The following is a 26,789-nucleotide window of genomic DNA, read 5'->3' on the forward strand; positions in this document are numbered from 1 at the left end:
CAATTCGCATTGACAAACGTTGAAAAAAATTCTCAAGAACGACGAAATAGGATAAATGTAGTGTAAACGATCCGATAGAAAATACTGTCAGTAGATAACTGAATTTTTCCGACAACAATATTATTTTTGTCACATAGAATTATATCTATCTCTAATTTAACTTTTATTGTAATTATATAATAACATTCAAATATCGGTTATCGATTTGGAGCAACGACGACGTTAATTTTGCGTAAAAGTTTTATTTCCCGCACTTCAAATCAAGCTATAAATACAGATTCCATTTTTATCTTTCACGTCAGATTATCAATATATGTCAATATTCAATACTTTTCAATTTATTTATTCAATTTCTCGACAAAAAAGACAAACGCAGTATCGAACTTATTGAGAGATAAAATAAATCGCCTTTTTTCTTAGTGGTTAGTCCATCGAAAAGATATCTCGATGTTACTTGACTACATCTGTCATCCATGACACAATAAGTCGATCATCAACAGTTAAGTTGATAAGCTTTCCGCAGAAATAGACGTCGCGAAGAACGCGCGAAAATCACTTAGATTTAATCATTGATTTTAATCTATTAAACTGCGCATTTTATTGACTTCTTGTATCACCTGTTCAAGACAATACGGATTTTCTATAATAATTTTCGAAGAATATTATAAAACAACAGTCTCTAAAAATCTATATCTCTTTTTTATGTTATTTTCGTACCTAGCCTAGCTTATAAAAATTCTACCGAGAAAGAGAATAAGATAATTATATAAGTGCTACAAGGCCGTAACGCGGCGATATATTAAACACATTCCATCATTCGATTGATCAAAGATTCAAATAATATTCGTGTATTTGTCAATCTTTTTGATAAGCAAAATAATCTGTAATTCAACAATTTCTCCTAAATTCAAAATTATTTTCGATAGTGACGTAATATCACTGATAATTAACAGTATTTTATCAATTGAATACATTTTAATAAGTAGTTTTACATGTTTAAACGAGATTCTCAATTTCTCGTGTGTGCATATTTATACATCTTATTATAAGTTTATATGTGATGGATTTTTGGTTTTTCTATTTTATCTCGCGCAACACGGTTAAACTTGCGAACATAATAGTTCCTTCCATAATTAACGACTGTAAGCATCGCATCATAAATCGAAACGAATCGTGACGTACTCACCAAGTCGACGTGCTCTCGCGTACTCGCATATGCGTCTCCTCTTCATACACACACGATATTCGCTCGTCGCATATCACGGATTTCTTAATTCTCAACCGATGCAACACGATCTCGTAGTTGGCCAAAAAGCAATCCTTGCAGGTCCGAGAAATTCTCAATGCCGCCGAGATATTCTCCTTTCTATTAATAAGAAGTCCGAGTCGTCGGACTCGCAACGACGGCGACGACTCGGACTTCGTATCGCGAGTCCTTGATGTCATCTTTCATTTGGGCGCCACTCAATCACCGATGCGATTCACGAGCGGCGTAGAAAACATCGTGCGAGGAGACGCTTCCTTCCGCTTTTACTCTCTCGGCCGCGATCCGAAGTCTCATCGAGGAAAATTCACGCGCGGCGAGAATTCTTCTCGCTAACTTAACGGTTTTCGCCCGGCGACGAGTCGACGAGGTATGATCTTACTATTTCTGGCAACGCGACAGTCACCGGATCGAGGAGGCGTATCATTACGGCGCGCGATAACACATTGCACGATCCTATTATAAACACGTAATGGCAACGCCGAACGATACGACAGCACAGGAACGAGAATGATTTTGTTAACAATGCCGCGCGGAGGTGCCAACGCAGCGCTTATCAGGCGCGACGCAACTGTTTGTTTATCACTCGTCGCGTAGTACCTGGTCATTACTCTTCGGGGATGACGGGGGTGAGTGTTTGTTTGTCGTTACGCGTGAGTTACGTACAAGAAGGAAAAGTTATCGTCTCGTGTGCTTGTTACGACAGGTAGATAGTCTCGTGATATACTCTTGATATATCGTATCCTGAGAGTGTATACGCGGATATAACGCGTTAAACCGAACTTATGAATTACGTTGACTTGTAATAAAATACTTACAGTGCAATTACAGTTTTGATGCAGTTTTGATTAAAATTTTTGTATTCTCATTAAAACGGATAAGATGGTAAATCATTATTTATGAGAAAATTGCAAACAGTAATATAATATATTTTGATAATTGAGTCTTATTTTATTACTATGCATTATTTATTTAGAAATACTCAGAATGCAAATATAATTTTTTTATGTTATATTCCAAGTAAAAATTAGTGATATCTTGCGAAAATTGTTTATAGATTTAATTGTATACTTCTAAACTGTATATTTCTGAAACTTGATTGTTAATATTTCTCGGCATTTTAATTTTATTTTTTATCATTATGTTATTTGTATGTTATTTATGTTATTTTATATTTTATATATTTATATTTTAATGTTATTTATATTATTTTAGAAAAACAGTATTACTGTTAAAATGTTACTCAACGGAAAACTGAATGATGTTACATAAGAATCAGCAACTTAAGAGATTTGCTAGACACTTACATTGACCTCTGTGTCGCTCAATATTGATTAGAATCTTTATCCGATTGTACAATCGCACTAAATGCAATTCACTCATAAAGTCATTCGTTCGCCAGGAGAGAATGAATCGTCAATAGATACGCAAAATATTCTTTAAATGCTTAATTGGTTGATCTAATTTCAGATATCTACTCATCAAAACCATCTCGATTCTAATAACTTAATGCATTTGCACTACGATTACATTAATAATAGTATCTCTGGTCATTTACATCTGACTGGACCGTTCCCAACGTTAATTAAAGTCAAGTGAAATGTAAATTATTCTCTTCTTCTCTTTCTAATCCTTTAATAAGTTAAATTTATTAAAGAATTAGAAGGAAGAGCAGAGAATAATTTACATATCAGTTGTATCGCTGATATCGTTTATAACACTCACCCATTGATGATGGAAGCGGATTCATCGACGTTTGGTGGGCCCGACACCTGGACTTTGGGCACGGTGTAACCGTCCTGGTTCTGTCCATAACCGCCCGCGACGTGACCTTGCTGGTGAGCGGTGGTGTAGTCATCGCTGTCGCTGCTCGGCGGTTGCTCCGATCCGACACCGCCACGAGGTCTGCAATAATAAAACGAGCAACCGGGTATTGACGAGCAGATGAACGAGGAACCGCGATAGATCTTATTGTTACGCCACGCCGAGAAGCGCGGTCGCACGTGTCTCGCGTGGTCCAGCTTCGAATTTCTGCTCCCCGAAATTTACACCGCATGTCGTCGAGAATGTATATACGCGGATATAACGCGCAACACCGCGCACTCGGAACCCGTGAAACGCGCCTTTCCAAACGAAATTCAACCAGGCCGGTTAAACTACTCCGTTCCTTCGCGTTTCGCCGAGACGGAGGTCGAGGTTTCAACTCGATTTTCCAAGCTTCGTGGCGGTCGTTTGTAACGCGAACGCGTGGACTTTAAATCGCTGAATTACCGTCGCATTATACGACGTAGCCGTATATAACAGCCAACAGATGTGTATTGATCCGGTTAAAGATGAAAGATATATAGGTACAGAGCATCTCTGGTTTACATCCATACATCCGGTTTACATAATAGTTTCTTTTCTAGAATATATTTCGTACGTATCTGTAACGTGTTTAACACGCAACTTGAAAAATATTATTATAGAAATTAAGCCGCAAAATAATTTTTATCGAAAAACAATAAAGGCTTATATTGATAGATCCAATTTTTTTCGTGTATGAAATCTGAATATAAAACATACGAATAACAACAATGTCGAAAATATAAATGGATAATTTTATCAGGCACACAATAAGCTGCATAGATTTCTAAGTGTGGCGTTAGATCGGAAATACTCGAAAAGTGACGATAGGTAAACGTCACGATCAGCTGTCGCCAGAAGCGTGACGAATCTCGTCACGATGCGGATCGGGAAATTAACTGGTCGAGTTAACCGCGAGTTAATCGACTCTATCTCACGCACGGACAGGGAGCACAATTGTGTGCCTCAACGAGAGCAGCGCGGAAAGATTCCTATCTCCCGTGAGGCATGCTCTTTGCGCACGTTACCAAAGCAATTGCCGCTTGTAAATCAGATCGCTCGGCTTCTTTTATTATCCGAGTCCCGCTCAGAACGCTTACCGCCATTCGTAAAAATCTTGAATAAATTGTGAAAGCAAAACTTGAAAAACGAACAAACGTGGCGTCGAAATAATATTTTAATAGTGATAATAGGAGTAACAGTTTCATAATAAAATCAAGTTTTAATTTAAATGCAAGATTAATCAGAGAAACTGAAGATTTTCACGATATAATTTTTTACGAGACGAGTAAAATAAATATTAATTCATTAACAAAGTCATTAACAAAGTCATAATAAAGTTTATAAATTAAAAGTAACGTAATTCTTTTCTCGAAATTAAGTTTTCTTAGCACATAATTCTTTCTAGAAAAGAAATTATTTTTGCAAGTAATTCTGCCATGTGGGCAAGCTTCGAGAATGATTGAACGTTGGCAGGTATCCCTATGATATTTTTTGCAACGTCTTCAATCCAATCTATATTTAACAATTCTGCCCTGTATTTTCCTTTCTCTTCTACTTTAATTTTCCGGATCCTTACGTCACCTATCTCGCGGAGCACGAGGATCGATCGTCTTGAACTCGTGCTGGCATTTCGCCAGTGCAGGCGCATTAATGCGAAAGGATATTTCCAGAATAGCAATATATATACGCGAGATAACGATAAGCGAAAGGGAGAAAAAAACGAAGACGTTCCGCGAATCCTGACCGCTCTACCGTGTTTCTCTCATATCCATCACGTCGGGCGAGAATGTCCGTGACAGAACAGATGTGTTTGTCGCACAATTGCGAGGCATTCGTCACGTCCGGAACAAAAAACTTGCCCTTTCGCCCCACGTTTTAGAAGCGAATGTAACGATTTCTCCAATTTCACGTCTCGCGAAACATTCGCATTCGCGCGAAGCGCATTGTGTTCGCGCTAAACTCGAATCGTTTTTACTCACGGGACTCTCTTCATCGCGATAAATCACGAAGCGCTGGAAGAGTACATTTAGCAGTCGCCAACTGCGCTACAAATTTACATCGAACAGGATTATTTACGATCTTCTTTTTATTCGCGATAGTATATATGGCATCCAGAATGAATTCATTTGCGCTACGTAGAAGCCATGCAACTGTGCATCTACGTCTGTCAGCCGACAAACGTGGCGGTCGAGTAACACTTGATATTTATATTTACTCGTGCTCGTTCTCGTTCGCCTTTATTGACTCTCCTTTTTTTGTAACGTATATCTAGCTTACTAACAAGGACGTGATCTCTGACCCGCGATCCTGGTAAGGAACACCTCGCGGTGTTCTCGATACTGATCGCCCGCGATAAAAGCCGCATGCATAAATACGTACGCAGTACGCAATAAATGTTGAAATGGCTGCGAAAAAAAACCGAGCAAGCCATTGTGATACACATTGTAAAAGCCAAGCATTGTGATGCAATGTCTGCACACGCAAATGATCGCCGCACAATGACAACAGACGACAATAGCATTCAAGATGATTGAAGAGTTCGATCCAATAGCTCGCTTCTTTAAAAACAAAAATGCCTCTTTAAGACCTTCGGGATGTTAATCTAAATTCAGTGCTTCTAGTTTTGAGGTCGATCTTCCCTTAAATTTTCAAGAAAGCAATTAAATCGCAACGAATGTTTCAGTTGTGCAAAGTATTTTTTTCTCAGGATGCCAGAGCGCATTTAATTAAAGGACAAATTGAAGCTATACGATTTACGCTAAATTTGGGCCAATTGCGACAAATTATAATTATACAAGTATATCTATAATTATATAATTATAATTACATAATTCTATCGACATATAACGATCGCGTTTTAACGACCGGTCTAGGTCAATTCATTGAAAACGAGAACTCGTTCTACGTTGGCACTTTCGGCGTGTACACGCGGCCTTCGATCGCACCTGCGGTGAGTGCTATCGTAGCTGGCAGTCCAGTAGAGAGGCGCCACTGTCCCGCGTTATCGCTGCTCACAACGGCAGACACATGCAGAGCCTCCTTCCTGAGGCTGGAACCGGGCCTAGCCCCACGCGAAGCGGCAAGCTTCAATTATGCCAATCTTCCCGCATCCTCCTTCCGCATCTCGCCTCGCCGACGGCGCGGCGAGCCAACGACGAACTGCGAGGACCGCGGCGGAATCTGAGCCCGCGCGGCCCCGGACGAGACGCACTCTCCCTTATCAGCTGATAACACCTCTCCTCCCACTAATATCCTCCGAGAAAAATCTCTCTCAGAACATCGACGCCCGTCGACGTTCTCCTTCCTCGAGATTCCCGATGTTCCCCTCGGCTCTCTCGAGCTCCACCTCCCTCTTGGTCCTTTCGACTGTCACCGAAGAACCGGGAACCTTCCCGCAGATGTTAGCCGCTCCCTTCGAGAGAAAGAGAGACGATCCGGACGACGAGGACGAGGATGACGACGATGGCAGAGGAGAACGACGCCCCGCCGCTTATCACCTCGATATCCCGGATGTACTCCGACGACGAGAGGTGGAATACGGCAATGCGGCGCGAAGCGTGATGTCCGCGCTCGTGCTCTACTCTCCGCAGCGACGTTCTCGGCAACGCTTTCGCGGATTGTACGTGTGGCGACGGTGCCGCTGATGTGGGCACGCACACAGACGGGGCGGGAGCGACAGGCTGGTACCGCCGCGTCTGCGCCGCGCGGCTCACCTATTGACCGAATATCATCGCGATAGCTATATAGCTTATAGCTACGAATAATGGTGCACACACCAGCAACGAGAACGACGGGCTGCTCGCGGGAGAGCGTTGCTTCGAGGTGAATCCTGAGGCTCTCTCGTCTCCTCATCGAGCGGCTGCGATAACCGCGATGGCCGTCAGCTGATCGCGGCTGCCTGTCTGTCTCGAGATCGGCAAATTTGTCCGTTTTTCTCTCGTTTTCTCATAATCCGGCGTCCCACGTGAATCTCTCCCTTCCGTCAGATTTTATCATTCCGTGTCGAAAGTAGCTGCACGATTTCGGGAACTCGACAACGTCTTCACCTTCCACCTTTTACCCCTACGAGTTCTGCTCGATCAATCTTCCAGGCGAAAGGCCGCAACGCCCTTTTCTGTTTTTCCCTCTGTCTAGTTTCTTGTCAATCTGTTATCATTTTGTCTTTGCTGTTTTTCTTTTTTCACGGGACACTCATCCGCCTGTTACGCCGCGGCGCTCTTCGTTACGTCAATATTTTCCAACCCCCGTCCGTTTTTTTTCTTATTATGTTATATGTCCGTATATTTTTGTTAGGTATAACTCCTACAGATATATTTGTACTGTACCTACATACTACATAACATCCTGAGAGACCAGTCTTTATCTTAGCGCGTCCAGTATCTAAATTTCAAGAGAACTGAAACCAATATATTTTCATCGAATTTAACTTTGCGTCGCTGTTACCCCAATTACCTCCTCTCTCCTTATCGTCCCTTGATTTCGCGACAAGCGCATCAACACCGTACCGTACTACATTTAATTGCTTCATGAGATTCGCGACGCGAAAATAACTTCCTCGTTGAGGAAGGGGCCGCGTTCGCAGAGCTCTCTCCTCCGCTCGTTCGTTCGTTCCCAAACGCGATCGCGGAAGTCCGCCAACGTCGTTCCGACAAAGGAGGGTCGACCGAGGCAGGGAATATGAAGCGTTCGTTGCGAGGGGTAGCTCCAAGTGTCGTTCACACAATAATCGAGCGCCATTATAATCGTTACCCTCCCGTAACAAAATTGGTATTCGTATATCTTATTGTCAGTTACGACACAATGCGGCCTCTCGACGTTGCGGGTCTTGTGTGAACGAGACTTTATCGAGGGACAATTATTTCCAACAGATGCGTCAGAATGTCACGGGAGAGGGAAAGATAATCGAGTTATTCTTCTCGCCTCATTCTAGACTAAACGTGGGCGGAAAACGTCCCCGACGTGTGGTCGGAAGCTTTTTTCGCGTCTCCTTGCGTTACGTCATACCTGGGTTGCGCAATCGAGACCAACCCTCGAGCCGGTCCGCCCAGCATCCCAGTTCGGTCGGTACGATTCCTCCTCGCGACGCGACGACGGCGACGTCGCCTTGACCGAGTAAACAATCACGCCAACGAGAGTCACGTCTCGGAGAAGATCGGGGCCGATATAATTCCGATGAGTTCAGATTCCGATGTGCTCATCGCGCGTATTAAGATCACCTTTGTACTTACTTCATGACGACGGAAACGAGAGATGATTGACGTGACCTCGCGAGACGCGGGAAGCCTGCTTCCCATCAGCACACCTCTCGCGCGGAAAGCTGAACTCGAGGCGAGGATTATATTCGTATATGGCCGCGATCTCCCCGACTCGAGGAGAAAGGATGGAAAGTGCCGGAAACGTGGCTGTGTGACTTACGTGGGCATCGACACGGCAGGACATCCAAGCTGCAGGAGGCTCCTGGCGAGGTACTCCGGCGCAGGTGCGTCACTCGCAGCTTCAGGTGCGTGTCGCCTGGCGGACCGGGACGATCTGCTGTTTTCGCCGCCACCCGCGCATCTGTCCGACGCCGACGAGGACGACGTGGAGGTCGATGCCGACAACGACAACGTCGACGATGGCGACGATCTCGTGCTCGTCAGGCGCGCACGTTCTCGCGCGACCTGATCGTCGCTCGTTCGTGGAATCCTCAGGGAACCGCCGCGACGCAGGCCTAGCTCGCTCTCTGAAATTTTATATATTCACGATTAGTCATTACTTGCGCCGATGATTGACGTGGGCCGCTGTTATCGCGTCAATCACAAAAGTGAAAGCAAAATCCGCGAAGAACGATTGAGAATTCTAGGGAACGTCGAAGTTATTATAGTTGAAGTTATAAAAATCTTCCTTTCACACTCTCTTTTTAGACTGTAGAACTAGGTGTCCTAGTGTCCTTAATTTTTATTTTTATAACGGATGAATAAATTTAACATCGACATCCTTTCCGGGAACATTATTTGCGATTGCCTCTTGATTTTTATTTTTAATGTGCAGCGTTAAATGGAACTTAGCGGTTAAATTCCGAATTGAAGTCACTCTTCCAATATATTCCAATCAAAATCGAAAAATCGTGACACTTAAATAACTATCTAGGCAAAGCATATATTTTTATACCATCAAGTACATCTGTACCTTAAAGGTAAAGAATCGTATCTCCACTTTTTCTCGAAAGAGTTAATACTTTTTCTAATGTATACCAGGAGTTTAAATTGTATAATGGTAAAGGGTTTTAGGTCCATTATATTACTAGTTCCTAAGATACAATGTTTAGAAAAAATCGTACTGGAAATTTTCATAGAAATAATCAACTTTAAATCCTGTTTTCTCTAAATTTCTAATAACGGAAATACGATTCTTTACCTTTAAGGTATACAGATATACTTTTATATCATACTTCGAAACAAAAATAACGAATGTCTGTTCCTCACTCATGTGTTCTTCACTCGGTCGTAGAACTTTCACGATGCCGCCTTCGCAAAACTACCGAACATTCCTGCGACAACTTTCTCCTTCGCGTGCAACTCCTTCGGGCGAAGTTACTTCGACGAACGCAACAATTTGTCTGCGAGCTATCGGTCGCGGGACAACCGGAACTAGAAAAGGAGTTAAGCGATGAAAACGATACACGCGCCAGCAACGCACTCGCCGTCCGGTCGCGCGTTAGTCGTTCCCGTCGTCGACGGCTTTAATTCGTTTAAAACCTCCGGTCGTGCGTTACGTCAACCCGTATATTAACGACGCGCCACGTCTCCGATATACTACCTGCATTACGTGAACGCATTACGAACACAGGGTGCCTTTAGCTTAAGTGACTTGAACCTCGTATCGAACGCGCCGACTTACTCTGGAGCTGAAACACCCGCAGAGCCATGTTAGTGAAGATCGACAGTTCGCTGTCGACCGGTCATCCCCGACGATCGAGCTATAGGTATACCCTCTAAATATCGCGAGTTTTAGCGCACGTATTTGAGCTATGCCTACGAAAAGTCAATCTATGAGAAATTCGAAATTAAGAAAACTCAAAGTAAAAATTGAAACGGTACAACTTTGATGAGTTCATAAGAATCGATGCATCATTGAAATGAATATTGATGTTTCTGTAAGAATGGAAAGATGGAAATTTTATTTTAATTGTCAAAATTGTAGATGAATAACGGATTTATACATTATTTTAACATGACTATGCAATTTATTATTTATTTAGTGAGAAAAACGAATGATTCATCCTTTACTTTTATTTTAATTGTATAATAAACGTTCAGAATGTGATTTTAGGATATATTTTTTATGTAGAAACATAAAAATTGTGTTAGATATTTATTAATTATTATCATAGGCACTAAATAGTCCTAAAATTATTTTTTATTTAATGCAAGCTTGTCCCATCACGAATAAATAAAATAGTCTTTTATTACCTTTGTAAGTATATAAAGGTGTCAAAAATACATAAAATCGAGGTCACCAAAATTATACCGATTTTAATCTCTAATTCTGTATCAATGCTAATTCAAGACGACGCCGACGGGAATCACAGAACGAAACGAAAGTGGAACAGATAGATCTATTCTTTTTTTACTCGAGGGGTATTTCACGAATGGTTAACGAACGTTATACGACTTCGTAGCCTTCCGTCCAACAACTGAAAATTCAAGAGTGCGGTGGAGGCGCGCGTGTACACCGGGATACGCCACGTTTCTGGCAAAGTGCCGCGCATCGTCCTGTGTCATGCGGGAAAAACGCCACATCTCACGGAAGATTCGACAATCGCGCCGGGCGGGTCGAAGGGCGATTCGCGAATTATTTGCAGCACGGCACGGCATGACAGTGGAGCAGTAGGCGGTTCCCGGAAAACCGCAACGTCCCGGAATTCCCTTCCATTTTCAGACTCTGAAAATCGTGGGTTGAAGAGGAACGACGTGCTTCACGGAACTCAGCTTTGCGACCAGCGAAAAAACAAAAAGGGAAATATAAACGAAATATAAATAAGATATATAAATTACGATTTATATGATGACATCGCAAAAAAAATTCAACACCGTTGTAGGATCACAGGAGTCACGGCGATATTGCCATTTCATTACTTGGCGTGTTTTATTCGTTCTGATGATTATTTTGACAAGCGACCCTCGAGTTGCCGACGTTAGAATGTTGAGAAAAGCTCTTGACTTCGCAAATGAATAATAGCAAGTATGAGAACATTGTAGGACAGTTCCTCGTAAGATTTCGGACAAGTCTGATCAGCCGATGCGATTCGCGATAAGTATACACCATACCATTTGTATTTTTTTAGATCAAGTTCTTTGCAATTAACTCAGCCCGCTCCATCGAAATTATTGCACGAGAAATTAATTGACAGAAATTTAAATCAATTTTCTTAGCTACACGTTCATCAAATTTATATTATCTTCGATTAAATAAAAAATATATGAGAAACTAAGTGAAAAAAATACCGAGGATTCAAATGTCTACAAAAAAATATAATTTTTTATAACAACCGATAATTTGGAATAAAACCTCGATAGATAATGATTTTCGTTAATATAATTTTAATCTTCTACTATTCAAAATTTACTAATCGTTATTTTCATTCGAAATTTTCTTTAAACATTCTGCTATCTTTTATTATTTAAATATATTTGATCTTAAAATCTTAAATAACCGTATTACAGCTATCATAATTTTCTCTGATTATGAGACAAAATTTTGAGAGAGATATAGTTAAAAGATATTTTGTACCTCACAAACACAAAATTTACAGACGCTCTTATTGATCTATTTTCCCTTTTGTCCAGAATGCTGATATAAATGCTCTGTCATTATCTCACACTATCCATTACAATTAATCCATTCACGGTAAACATCGATCGTGTTCTAGGCAAGAATGGTCGTTTACAACCAAACAATTTATCTTCGATATTAGAACGAAAGTGGCTCGTTTGCGTAATTATGTTTAATTGCTGCTGTTAGATGCAGCTGCTGCTTTGAGAGGAGCGATAACTGTCCGCGATTTCGTCATAGATATATCATGTTGAAATTATTTCACTCAGAGAGTGTTGCAATAAACATTAAGTAGATAGACATCGAACTACGGTGTGGAAGAATAATGTAACTACTTCATATCGTTTTGAAAAATAAAAAAGAATTTAAGAATATCTAATATAAAATTTAATCATTTTTATAAGCATTTCTCTATATGGTCTTTTCATATATAAATTCAATAATTATTTGTCACCTTTTTAATAAAAATATTCGACGTTATTTCTATACGAATAACATTAAATATTTAGTGATAATTATCTGGCAAACGTCCTTTGTGTTGTTTAATAGCACGTGGCCTCTTCAAAGACGGCGTATATATTTTAAAATCTATACAAAAATTTCATATCAGAAAATGGCTCCAAATGGGAATAAATCTATGGAATAAGCTATTATATATTTAAAAAATATATTTAATGCAAAAAACTTGGTGTCACGTGAATCATTTATTTCTTTTTCGCATTGTTTTCACATTTGGATGGGATTTCACTGCAAAGTAACAAAGTACGCGTCGCGTGCAACTAATATCAGGAGTGCCGTGTAAAATGCAATTATTCCATCATGATGATTAATACGCGCGATCGTAATTAACCATATTTTTGCGAGTGAACTGAGCGAATCTGCGAAGAGGAGGAGACCTGAGAGTTTCAACGCAGTCATACAGCGTGTCTCGCTACTACGTGTCGTATATCAGTGAGTAACGTTATCTTTTAACATCTTATCTCAGCTGATTTATTTTTAACTTTCCTTTCAAACCGTTATTGTATTACGTAACGTACAGGTCTGATAAAATAATAATTATATCGCACATATTTTTGGGATGTTTTATCCAGAATAACATAAATTAATAAATAAATAAGAGTGTAAAAAATAACAAATAAATGATGTTGTTTTACTTTTCTTTTTGTTTATATTTGAAATAATATTCCGTGAACGATTTACACGAATATCCAAAACTGTGTAAAAACTGTTTTTATTTGTTCCGTGCGTGATATGTATATAAAAAAAAACATTTAGTGGGAAAATTCATGTTTTCCTCCAGGTGCCAGTTTTCTCAAAAAGTCAGGCAGGCAAACATGCAGTTTTTCCTATGACGCAAATCACACATCGTTTAGATAAAGGCTTAGATAAAGTTCAAAGTTTGCACGACGGTAATAATGTCTTATTAGCGAGATAGTATCGGCAATATGCACGCCATACACAATTTCGATTCAATGCAAATAGATACGATCCGTCAGCCGTCAGTGTAGGATTCAGCGACCTTAATTTGCCGATTGCGTATTCAAATCAAACCAGAATTAATGCGTATTAATTTTCCACGTGTTTCACACGATTCTCACCTTCCGCTCTACTGTATGACGCGTTAACGCGCAACTAGATTGCAATTAGTATCAAATAAAAACATATAAAATAATAAATAATTATATATTATACGTATTGTAAAATATGTTATAAAATAATTTAATACATAAGATACATACGTACATATAATATATTATACAACTGAGATTTTACTACACCAGCGCAATAAAAATGTATATATATTCGGATAATTTTCCGAAATATAAACAATTAGCTAACGCGTCATTAAGTAGCAAGAAACGATTCTTTAACGACGAGGTTTGATATAAAAAAAAATATTACATAAGAAAATCACTTTATTTTCAACTAAGCGAATTTACTGTAAAATAATATTACAAAAGTGATAAATCAAACTAAAACTGTTAATATGTTATTCTTTCGTGTATTTCCCGAATTATTTTTAATACCTGAGCAATGTCGCCGACTGCACTTGACCGCAGTTGAAACTCGACAGGTTTACGGTGACTTCGAGCGCCGCGGTCTGTTTGCAATAATTCGGTCAGCGTGACGTCAGTTATCAGACGGCTGCCAGACAAAGTCGCGTCGCAATACCGGATTTAATTTCGGAAATTCGCGACACACAAATGCAAACAGATACTCGGAATGTTCAAAGATAAAATTATATATCGAACGTCGGAGCGTGGCGTGAGATTGCACCGGGGAAAAAGCCGCCAGCGGTCGTTATCCCGATCGCGTCACGCGGGTTTCGATATCGATAGAATGACGTCAGGACTTCGGAAAATTGTTTTCGTCGTCGATCAAACGTAAATCCCGTCGGGGAAACTTCAAGCAAAGCCGATAAAAGTGGATTTACGAAACCTGCCGCGGAAGACCTTGAGGCGAATGATTCAGGATAAAAATGCATATCGCGGTTTCGACCTATACGTGACATCCGGCCAAAGATTAAAGGAGCGTAACGAGCACTTGGGCGTGGAAATATTGGCCGTCGACAAAGTTAAAGTTGATATGGACCGAGTATACGTTTTGTTTTGATTCAAGTATCGTAAGTTTTGGAAACCGTCTAAAGGCGCTTATTAATATTAATTTCGAACGCGTGTGCGTCTCTGCGCCAAAGCAACCGTTGCCAATTGTTGGCCATAAACTTTTCTCAGAATAATCTGTTAAGGTATGTTCGTACGTTGATTTGTGAACATTGTACCGTAGAATACAGTGCGTAGAACAGTGTATACGATTAAATAAATCTATTTAAATCTATTTAAATAAAATCACGACTGAATAAACTTGATCTCCCTCCGAAGGCACGGAGTTCACGTGACGTATATATATAAGCACATGAACCACAAATACACGCCCTCACCGACGCCGAATGCTTTTATACTTCTCGCTATTAATAATCTTACGATGTGCGTGATAACAAACGGCTCACGCGAGAAAACGTAACGTGTTGCTTGTGTCATACGTTACATGTGTCTCTGATCGTATGTCGACGTACGTAACGTTACACATGTTTCACTTGACGCGTTCTTTCGAGCTCGTGTTTTGCTAGGAAGATGAGTCAGAACGAGGCCGGCGATTAGGCACTAATTACTTAATGCCGGAATTTGTGTTCCGTGAATAAAGATACATTGTTCTGGAAGAACGTTTCTTTGTACCGTTAGAAATACTGGCAAGCAAAATTAATAAAAATTTTTAATAGAAGAAGAAGAAGAAGTAATAAGAAATTGTCTTTGTTGTGTTGCAAAGGCCATTATATATTTTTTTTATTTTTGCATTAGCTACCTATATTTTCACACAGACTCCTTACGTTTCCATCTTATTTCCAAGTAACACATCGCAGTCAAAATGACATCATTTTAACGTCATATTTATCCAATATTACGTCACTTTTTGGTCGATATGATGTCAAAATGATGTCATTTTGACTGCGATGTGTTATTTGGGTTAAATATGCAAATGTCTCTAATACACAAATATAAATGAAAGGAAATATGAGTTATTTAATACACAGAATCAATAAAATATCCTCGATTTTCTTTTCAATCACAGATTCTTTGATAAACTCGAAGTGTACCTTTGATAAAAAAAAATTTGCATTCTAAGAAATCAGTTTTATATATAACATATTACAAAGAAATAATTCTTCAATACGGATTTTTATTCGACCCAACTGGCTACCTTTATTAATTACAATCGTCACGACTGTTGGTTCTGATCATTATAATCGTCACGATATTCAAGGTTACATCGGTCGAAAAGGCCACAACCAATGGTCGAAACTTCGTGATGATTATAATTAATAAAGGTAACCACAATTATAGGTCGAATAAAAATACTTATCGTTAATCTGGCCAAGTAAAAGTTGCTGATTTAAATAATTCAACTGATTAAAAATTGCAGAAATGGATAAAAATTATGTAAAAAAAAATATATTCCGAAATCGTCAAAAAATTTACGACCGGAAAGAGATAACTTGTGAATACTTCGCGTATTAATTTTGTGTTGAAATTTTATCGCAACAAAGTCTAGTCTATGTATCATTGTAATGGAATTCCAATGATTACTTTTGAAGCGGAGTTTCAAACGCTTAGTATAGCAAAGGCAAATACATTACCTACATACGAGAGCTCTTTGGTACCGGAACCTAAAGGATATCGATCGCGATGAAAGCACAGAACGTTGTATCGCATATTACGAGTAAGAGAATATTTCGTTTCTCATAACGTTCATATACACGATATCAATTGCAATGATATTTCTCAACGCGTGTTAAGTATCGGATCAGTTTCAACACACAATCGCAAATCTATATTTATATCACCGAAAACACTTACTCATCAACGTTACATATTTATTATAGTTAGTAAGTGCAGTTTAGCAAGAGACGGAAAATGCGATATTATAAAGCAAGACCTGATTAGCTTTGAAAATCACAGTATCATAAATAAACATAAGATAATTTGTCTCTTCTATAAGCACGCTGAAGGAAATTAGAAATTATGGATTACGATCTTATCTATAATCCACAGGTAGAAAATTAGGTCAACACGAATATGCGATAAGTCTAGTTTTGGACACCTCTAACGTCGATTAGAAAAACCGTTGATGAAATTAAACTTCACAGGTCTTTTCGGTAAATCCTACTTGTTCATCCTACCTTCCTCGGCAGGAGAAGTCGACGGTATCCTCCAACTCGTGCCCCTTCGCAGACTGACGACCACTTCCGCTTCCACTTTCGGTTCCAGCATTCCGATCGTTCATCAATCCCGCCAGGTCGTAAGGAAAAGGAAGGATGGGAAGAGAGAAACAATAGGTCGCGTACGGTGGTATCGCGACAAAACTCGGCCAAACTAAGTTGACACTGGTCAACCGCGTCTATTCCTCAGACAGGCGAGGAATTCCCGAGGATGCCTATCGACCGGCTACTCGCCTATCGCGCGGATCGGCCAATGGTAGTGACAGGGACAGTCACGTGCGACCGCTTTCGACAGTGTGTCCTCGATGATCCGTCAATGCAGTGCGACTCGAGCAACGTATACCTCCGCGACTCTTTTTCATAAACGCGAGCATTCCGGACGCCGATCGGTACCGGTAGTCGCCACTCACCACCGTCGCGAGTCGCACTGTTTGATATTCATTCGCGGGTGCATTGCGTGTAAATTATCTACCGCGAGAACGTCGCTCTCTTTCCTTCCGTCCGTTTATTCGTTCCCCACGCGAGGGAACTGTCTTCTTTCCCGCACTTGCTAGGTCCCTTGCCCGGATTCTGAATCACTCGAAGAGACGATCTGATAACTGCCGAACGATATATACTGCCGAATTTTGGAATGCTAGAACAGATGATTAGTGAATGGTCAGCGTGATGAAATTTTGACAAATATTATATCAGAACTGCAATTGAATATTTACGTTTAATTAAAATCAATACATTATTTCTATTATTCGTAATTGTATTGATATTACTAGAACTCATGTATAAATATATTATTTCATTATCATATAAAGTGAACTGGAGTTTAGGATAAAAAGTTTAGATACACTTTCATCAAACTTCTCTTTTAAAGTGACAAGGAAGCCCAAGACATACGAAAGATGATATTCTTTTAGACATCTTTATAGCATTTTCTAGACTTTTAGTGAGTTTGAATTTATGCAAAATACTCTTCACAGATTCAGTGACATTTAAAAATTTAAATTTTAATTAATACCTGAAGAATAAATGTAGGATGAAACTGAGACGTTTAAAGAAAAAGTTTGCTAAAAACATTGCTAAATAAAATACCAATGCTGGGACACTTATAAGATCTATGTTTGGACACCTTTATCATTTTAGTTCTTAAATAAGTATAACGCGAATTAAAATCAAAGATAAAAATATAATACAAGAAAAATATTTTTATCTTTGATTTTTTAATTCGCGTTATAACTTATTTAAGGACTAAAATGATAAAAATGTCCAGGCATTGGTATACATTTAGCTTATTCCATTAAGTATTACAACATTTCCCGACTATAATTACCATTTCAGGTGTAACTCTTGACTTTATCATCAGCAATACACGTTTTTGATATTGCAATATGATACGTTGCAATATGAAACATGGCGCATATGCCATCAAAGTTGAATCAATTATGACGTTCGTAATCAAAAGTCAGTCTATGTCGTTCGCTTAAATATACCTTCAAGTGCGGTAAAACGAGATCGATCGCGATCCGACAGGAAAGTCACTCCAGCAACACCTCGCGCAAAGTGTGGTCGACGTCATACTGCCAGAAGTATCACTTCTCGCGTAATACACCGAAGAGCCGACCGCTGCTTGTTTGCAATTCGCGAGTTTACGTGTCGACGCGCGCGTCAGCTTCCAGGAATTTGTGAGATCTCGTAGAAATCGGCCGCGGCAGGCCGGTTCTTTTTATTACGTCGGGAATCGCTATCGCGAATTCAGGCGCGAATATTCGGTCCCGAATATTGACGAAGCGGCGAGGTCTAATCGAACAGGACGTTCGGCGAAGGTACAATATGGCGATAAGCGCGCCGTTGATAAGCGTATGATTGGCCGCACATAACGAACGTTCGGTCGCGACTGAAAGACCGAGTTAAGGCTCGGCGGTTTATTTCCATCGCATGTCGTGCCGAAGAACGAAATGCCGATACTTCGCGATACGCTACCCACCTAGCCAGAATTAATTAAGCGCGTGAAATGTGGTGTAAGCACGGGAAATTAGTTTTTCTCCGCGTGTTCATCGCGCGTCGCAAAAAAACGTGCGGACGGGAGCGTCGGGCGAGTAAATTATAATTTCGCACGCTTCTCCGTCCCAGAAATAAAAAAGGATTTTCACTCGGAGTTGATTTTCACATGGCGCGAACCATGTCACACTGATGCACTCCCGCGCGTAGCTTCAATTCTTTGGCTGCACGGCACGTGAAACTCTTTCGAAATTCACAACGAATAAAATAGAAACACCCATTTGCGACGTATCATTCAAATTCTAAAATATAAATGAACAATGTTGGAAATAAAAACGTCAATTATCTATACTTAAAATCTCATTTGCTTTTACAATATTTTCGATTCTAGTTTGGAGGTGTACACGCGGTGTTCGTAGCCAAAGAATCAGACGCTATTTGATTTCCTCGCGGAACAAAGTCAAGTGCGAATTGTGCGAATACAACGAGCGCCCGTGTGTGACTGAGGAGCGCGAGCGGCGCGTTTAAAAGTTCGTTTATTTTGGTTATATCGCGTCGTGCCAAAAAGCCGAACGCAGCTGACAGCCGGTGGTGACATAGTGATCGTGGCGGTGACGTCAAACGGTATAAATCGCTCGAGATGTTTTCGGAACAATTTCTTTGAGACTGTATTTACGAGGCGCCGTGAAAGAGCGACGAGATGTTTTCGGACCTAAGCGAATGGGACACTAGGAAGAGGAGCGCTAAGTATATTGTGTTATACCCTGAAGGAATTAAACGAATAAAGAGGCGGACACCAGTCGCTGCGGGACGACACAAAAAGAAACACAATCTTAGAAAACTAGTATCTTCATTTTTTTTCTCGTTCAATATTTCGTAAGTATACATAATTGTTCTCACGACAAAACTTTCGCAACTCCCCTCGACGGAGATCTCTCTTCGGCGAGACGGATCCGCCTCTTCGTTTCTCGCATATCCTCTACACACTTCGTTATTATATTAAATTTCACTTTTACGTATCACTGATGTACTCGATGGCTCGTCGAACTCGCTACGCGAGCGAGCAATGCGGGAATTAAGTATCGATAACGATTCAATTTCGCCTATCTACATTGAATCCTGCTTATCGCAATCGTGCTCTACACGCGAAAGAGTTGCCCCGCGAATCGAAGTGAGTAATTCCTTGAGCACCAAATTGGAATATTTCAAAGTTATGAAAAAAATCTTTCTTCCTAAAAAGTAATCTCTTTATAGATATATCTTTACAACATTCCTGCAATAAGAGAAAAAGAAACCTTTCCTTGTTGAGAAACGTCAGGTGGTAACATTTAAAAATAAAAATTTAATACCAACGATCCTGCAAAAAGTTTTAAGTTCGAAATATGATCAATATATTATTTAAAAAGATATTTTCCTAAATATATATAAATAAAATAAAAAATTAGAAAATAATGGTTGAAAACACAATCAAACGTCTTAAAAATATTTGAAGAATACCAAAAGCCTTAAAAAACAAACCATTTTTGCAGCTATTTCAAAATGAACGGCCACGTATGCCATTGAATAATAGCGTATACATGAATATGTCTTAACGCGACTTGGACGAAATCACAAAAAAGAGAGAGATAGAGAGAGGAGAAAAAGAGAGAAATTATGTTGCAACGAACATATTGCGCGAGCATTAATGCGCGATTCCCACGCTTATTACCCTGACAAGCAAAACCTTGCGATCAGCTGATCGCGCCTTCGTCAAGCTGAAAATCTCGCGCGCGAATCCTAATCATCGCAAGCCTATTCTCTCGAGATACTTGCAAAATCTCTCGATGAACACTTTTTCCTGCGGCCGCTTGACCGCCGTCTCAATAATACCGACACTGGCGGAGCAAAAGGACTTGACGAGCATCACGTGAGCCGCCATTAGCAGGTCGTCGTCGGCGGTGAAACGTCTGTCGCGAAGAAGCGGCGCGAGCGACGGCTCGTCATGGCACCGAGCGTCCCAGAAATCGTCCTCGCGATAACAGGCGTGTTTCGCGTACGCGGTGGTGAGAACGGCGATCAGATACGCCAGGAACCTGCGGTGGCACCACAACGTCTCGTGATTGTCGTGCAGGGTGATGTACTGCTCGTTGAACAAGCACTCCTCCGTCCAGTACGACAACGCCCTTAAGTAACACCTGAGTTTGCGGACGTCGGTGGTCGAGTAACCGTGATCGCGCTCCAGACCTCGCGCGGCGACCTCGCGAATACGTTCCAGCAACGTCCGTTCGTCGTCGTCGAGGTCGTGACGGCCCATGTAGAAGAACGGTCCGTCCTGCCCGCAATAGCCGGAGTTGTCGTACGTTTCCCTGCCCGAGGAGACCACCGCCAGGATGTACTTTCGCAGCAGGAACTGCCGATAGGAGTACGCGCTATGGTCGGACACGTGTTGCCGGCACCAGGTGAGCGTGTTTATCCACTCGGTATCGAAGCTGAGACGTCGTAGACCGCGGGACTCGAACAGGGTGACCAAGTGGCGCCGATAGCTCCACGCGTGGTAGTTGTTCGCGTAGCGATCGGCGCAGGTCTGCACGAGCTCGAGCTCGTCGTTGGCGAGCGCCTCGGCGACGTCGGTCCGTCGCTCGGCGTCCAAAACGAACGGTATCAGCCAGCTCCGATATGAGAAAGCCTCGAAGCACTTTGGCGTGTGATAGAGCACCGGTCGGGTGAAGGAGAGCTCGTCGCGCGGGTCCAACCTGCCGGCGCGCACCAGCTCCCGCCGCATGTTCCAGAACATGGTCACGCTCGGATTGAGCATCAGGGCGCCCAGCAGCCATCTCGCCACGGTGCTGGGTTCCTCACGCCGCTGATGGCGCGTCCGCCGATACTCCAGCAGCCGGCGATACGTGTACACGTAGAGCGGTTGAACGCACCACGACGCCAGGCCCAAGCTGTCCTCCTGGTGAAACACCGGCGACCGGTTCTCGCTATCCTCCATCGGCAGGATCACGAAGCTCCTTCTAGGAAGGCAGAGAAGTCGCGTGTAAAATTGTCGCTTCGCTTTGTGCTCGTATTGTAAGAAAAAAAGCAACGTCCGTGAGTGTTTTTTTATGTTGGTGAGTCTTTTAAATTGATGTGTGAATAAAGACAGTTGTGTTATTCCAAATTCCTCTGCATTACATTAATATTTCTTATTACTACATTTTATTGTTGGCCTAGTACGCGATATTAAAACTAACCGTAATAAAAATTTATATGTATAATCATTTCGTTAGTACTATTAATATTACATACTATATTAAAAATAATATCAGAGACAGAAAGAAAAAGAGAGAAAAACTGTATGTATGTAATTATTCTAAATCGTATGCGGCGAATATAAGACAAGGAATAAAAAAGTAAAATGTAATAATTGTCAATTTTTTTCGTGACAAAGCTTAAGATAGTGCGTTTATTAATTTATGTTTGAATAAAAGCAAATGTGTAAAACAATTATTTCGATACTCGACAATGCTCTATTACCTAATCCTAATCCAAGAATGGGCGCCTGATATTCTTTTTTTATAAATTGCCAATTAAAAGCCATTGTTATTAATTACATATTGCATTGCATATTTTTGGTTGTTCTATAAATTATAAGTATTTGAGGGCAATATATATATTCAATATTTTCTGAAAAGGAGAAACCAAAAAAAGTTTTTTAAATGAAAGAAGAACATAAAATTAATATGAGCTTAATCTTTTTTAACACTGGGATGTAAAAATCACCCCCAGGCGCCCTTTCCTAGATTAATATAATATAGGTATTAATATATTAAAATCCGCAATGCGTCTAGGAATGAGTGATGCAGCAGAATAAGATAATAATTTGTCGCAATGCTGATGTCTGCAGGAAAGTCTGCAGAAGAGTTTATCTTGCACCGACAAATTTATATAATCTCCCGTAAAATTACAAGTCCCCTTGTGTCCCGCACGAAATCTTCCTCAATCCAACAATTTAAAAAGCAAGCTTATCAGTATGAATCGAATGTATTTCAAGGAAATGCTTATAATGATCCTTCTCTGATTTCTAATTTTAGATCTATCGTAGAAAAACTGAAATAAGACCGTATATGCTTTTTATGCGAGCCTGTAAATTAGTATCCTGAAGCTAATTCGTTATACATACGATTCCGTATTCGATATTGCGAAAGCGTAAAGCGCATTACGTAAAACTTCGGATAATTATGTGTATATGGCGTGTGTACGCGAAAAAACTTTTATAATCACACGCATATATACGCGGAGATAGACGATAATCGAAGGAGAGTAAAATCGAGACGGAAAGAAACGACTGTGTGAGAGAGAGTTTTTTCTTTCCTCTCCGTCTCGATCGCCGGCTCAGAAAAACCGAAATCGGTAAGAATAAACGAGCAATTAAAACCGAGCGCGTTACGTAAGCGGAATTAAGGATCGCGATTATTAGCACTCGATGCTCCCCGGATGGCGCTACTTTACGAGCGCCGGACGCGGCCAATTATTTACGACGCACGAGACGTTCCCCGACGTTCCCCCGTCTCTGTCTCGCGCGCAGATTTCTTCTATGTTTTGCTTTAATCTTCTGTCCTTTTTTTTATTTTGTCCCAATTATAGTCGGCGAACGCGAATTTATTTTAATCTCGAGCTCGACAAAACTGGGATAACGAGATTAACGAGCACTTTTCGAAAATAAACTTCGGACCGAGGTTTTAACGAGCTCCCGAGTTTTTATACAACACTCCGGAATATTCTTATTCGTACTAACACGAATTAAGAGTCTCGAATTAAAAGGGATGAAATGTAAAACGGGGCGTTAATAATGCTCGGTCATTACTCTTCACATACGCGCGAGGTATGCGTTCCGCGTTAAACCCGAGGCTTAAGAAGATTGGTTTTAATTACTCGCGGAGTAATTCGAACTAGCCGAGCCGCCGACCGTAATTTTCCGACGTCTACGTTACATCTAACACAGCTATCGACTATAATGATTACACTGCAATTGACTGCGCCATGAATAATTCGAAAGGAAAAAGAAATACGTATTATTTATTCCATCGTGTGTGTTCCGTTGAATGAATAAATCTCTGCATAGCTCGCAATAATAAAACTTTCAACGATACCGAGAGAGAGAGAGAGTTAAGAAGGGAAACACAGACTTTTGCATAACGCATAATGCATAAGCATAAGAAAATTGATTGGTCTATTTCCTTATGCATATGTATATGGACCAATCAATTTTCTTATGCTTACGCATTATGCGTTATGCAAAAGTCTGTGTGCTCCCCGCTTTAATAGCTGCATTCAGCAAAAAAAGAGCAACTTATGTCTATTTCTACCAATGTATTATACAATTAACTGTACCCTTAATTTAATTAGAATTAGAAAAAATAGAACTTGGAACTAAAAAAAGATAGAAAATAAGTTAAACCGAGATTAAAATTAATCTGCATTGTAGACATTAGTAATTCCTTAATATGATTGGTCCTTGCCTTTAATTCCTCGTTGGATCTAAGAGTGGAAAACCAATCGTAATAAAGACTCACTAAACACAAACCGCTAAACGCAGCCAACGTTAAATCGAGCAACTGTGCTTTATTCTCTCTCTCTCTCTTTCTCTTAATATTTCATAGATTATGATCTAGAGCAGCGGTCAATTACAGTTGGAGCACGTGATGGACTCACAGTCAACTTCGCGGCTATTACCGTAATACCGCACGGTGCCATAACGGCGAGCGGCGTGGGCGGAAGTTCGCGCGCGCGCGAGATCGATCGTCGCGTTAAAATCGCCTCGCGGTTGACTGTTCCGCGATCGCCGGTGCACGCTTTTTTCGTACCCCTCCCCCCCCTTACCCTCTCGCCACCCATCCCGAAGACTCCGCCCTCGCAACTGCGCGGTTAGCACCGCGGTGCGTGTTCCGTTACATCCGTTTTGCCGGTTTGCGGGTGTTGCAGTGCGGTCTGCGAAACGGAGCAGCTCTCGGAGAGTCACATTTAGGTTAGGATCCCCTCGCTGCGTGAAGTCCGCGGCGATTTTAAATCGATAATACATTAATACGTATATATCGGACCACCGCTTCGTCCGCTTTTTCTCTCACGCGCCACGTCTCTCCTTCGATTATCGAGAATGATATCAACGTGCATGCATGGCGTTCGGACTTGGAAAGGATAGAGGAAAACAATCGTAGCGAGATGTGGAAAAATGTATTGAAAATAATGAGCGGATCCGACGTGTGACGAATTAAGAAACGTTAACCGCGACGTTACAAGACGGGTCGCGACGGTTGCGGCTTGCGTCCGAGTTCAAAATCGCAAATATCGCAATCGCCGCAAACGTCAAGGCGCGCGGAAGCGCGATCGGCTGTCTCGCGACAATCACGACAGCGCGAAACGACGACGAACGGCTGGGGAGGGGGGAGAGGCCTTTCGCGTATTCACTCGGATCCTCGGTCACGCGGATTCCACCGATCTCGGTTTTTCCCGTTTCGGCGAGATGGGACACACGGCGATGAGCAAAACCGCAAAATACGCCCACGCGCGTCGGGGCGGCAGGAAAGGGGGGAGGGGGGGCCTTCGGACTTTAACAACCGCGAGCGGAAAAAGGTGTGTGGTGAGGAAACTCGCGCACTCACATGGTGGGATTCCTCCGGACGGTGTTCTCGATGTCGCGGAGGATCTTCTCGGCGGCCGGGAACTCGTTGTCCACCATCGCGCGTGCCGCACATCACATCTCCCTCGTGGACGTTATCAATCGACGGCGGACGCGCCAGTGTGACCACACCACCCTCGCGTCCGCTCCCTCTCTCTCACACTCTCTCGCTCTTCCACCCTCCTTTTCTTCGTCCGCGGTTTCCCTCTCTCGCTTCTTCCTCTCTCTTTCCTCTTCCTCGTTCGCCGCCGCGCACGGCACGTCCCGTTGCGGCGTATATTGTACGGCGGTGCGGCACTTCGCTCTGCGGAAGCGCCGCCGGAGCACGGAGTGAGGCGCGGGCGCGCGGGCCTCGGGCACGCTCGGCTGCGCGCGGCGCGAAGTCGGCCGCGAGTCGGGCCGGGCGCGGGGCGCGCCGCCCAGGCTCGCCAACTTCGCTCGAGCGGCCCCGGCCGCGTCGCGCGCCGCGCGAACGAATCGAATCCTACTTTGCGCGACGCGTAAATTTCTCCGGAAATCGATGAGGCATACGTGACGAATGCTCGACTAATTTCTCGCGAAAATAAATCTATTAACTGATGTTTGTCTCGGCTAGTAAAAAATCTCAAATATCTTGCGACAAAGCACTCTCGCTACTTTATCGGATTATTTTATATTAGCGACGTCACATTTCCTAATTTATCTTTTAATTGTGCAAGTAGAATATATGTATGTTACACGTATCGTAACGCCGAATGTAAAGTAAAAGTAAAACGTGGAAGATTATTTGTCTAAATTTTTAACAAACTTATTATGTTAAAAATTACGCGCTATCGAAACATTTATTGCTCCGTTACATCAAATATTTCAGTATTAGCGTATAATGGCGGACTTTGCTGCCGGTCGCAAAAATGCGCCGCGCGGGTTTTTTATCTCTAAAAATTTTATTAATCAATTAAACTACGTTAACGTCTAGATTCTAATCTTGTAAAATTTGATTTCTATCCAACACGTTTTCCTTCACGTTCACAAGATAATCTTGAGAAACTAGTCGAAAAAATCAACTAAGAAATTAAAATGTACACCCTATATATAATTTCACATTCGACGTAAAACGTCGATTTCGAGTGCCACTTGACGCAAACAATTGAAAAATATCATGAAAGTATAAACTTCCCAGCGTAAACCACAACGTATTGCTGTTCACTTTATCGATATACTTTATATCGCCTTTCGGAAAATGATCGCGGATTACCGTAAACGTCCGGACATGGTCTCATATTGGACGAGACACGATAACGCCGCGACTCGATTATAATCCGATAATAAGGTAAATTCCATCTTACCGGATCCCCGATAACGATAATCGCGCGTACGCCGCTGCTCGCTGTACGATAAAGCGAAGGCTCTCGCGTTTATAGGACGCGATAAAACTCAAAGCGCGACACGACGAAGAATCGCCGCAAGACCAACTGAAT

At 41.5% G+C, this 26,789-nt stretch overlaps 2 protein-coding genes across 3 annotated transcripts in view; both read right to left on the reverse strand.

Moving 5' to 3' along the window:
* The window catches only part of LOC139819620 (uncharacterized), a 64,268-nt gene extending 46,906 nt beyond the window's left edge, over positions 1-17,362 (reverse strand). The window contains exons 1-3 of one of the 2 annotated variants that reach the window (XM_071789104.1): positions 16,662-17,362; positions 8,528-8,834; positions 2,990-3,169 (exon numbers count right to left, since the gene is read on the reverse strand). In XM_071789104.1, the coding sequence (XP_071645205.1) occupies positions 2,990-3,169; positions 8,528-8,834; positions 16,662-16,752 (578 nt within the window). In that variant the 5' untranslated portion in view covers positions 16,753-17,362. The remainder of the gene's footprint in view (positions 1-2,989; positions 3,170-8,527; positions 8,835-16,661) is intronic. The other variant, XM_071789103.1, reaches the window with a different exon arrangement.
* A 2,163-nt stretch (positions 17,363-19,525) lies between these two features.
* Temp (protein prenyltransferase alpha subunit repeat-containing protein tempura) lies at positions 19,526-25,676 on the reverse strand. Its single transcript, XM_071789108.1, has 2 exons — positions 25,316-25,676; positions 19,526-21,688 (listed from the first exon to the last, which is right to left on the reverse strand). The coding sequence occupies exons 1-2, from the start codon at positions 25,390-25,392 to the stop codon at positions 20,473-20,475; spliced, it is 1,293 nt and encodes a 430-aa protein (XP_071645209.1). The 5' UTR covers positions 25,393-25,676; the 3' UTR covers positions 19,526-20,472.
* Positions 25,677-26,789: the final 1,113 nt, after the last annotated feature.

Source organism: Temnothorax longispinosus, chromosome 9 (assembly GCF_030848805.1).
Source record: "Temnothorax longispinosus isolate EJ_2023e chromosome 9, Tlon_JGU_v1, whole genome shotgun sequence".
NCBI lineage: Eukaryota > Metazoa > Arthropoda > Insecta > Hymenoptera > Formicidae > Temnothorax > Temnothorax longispinosus.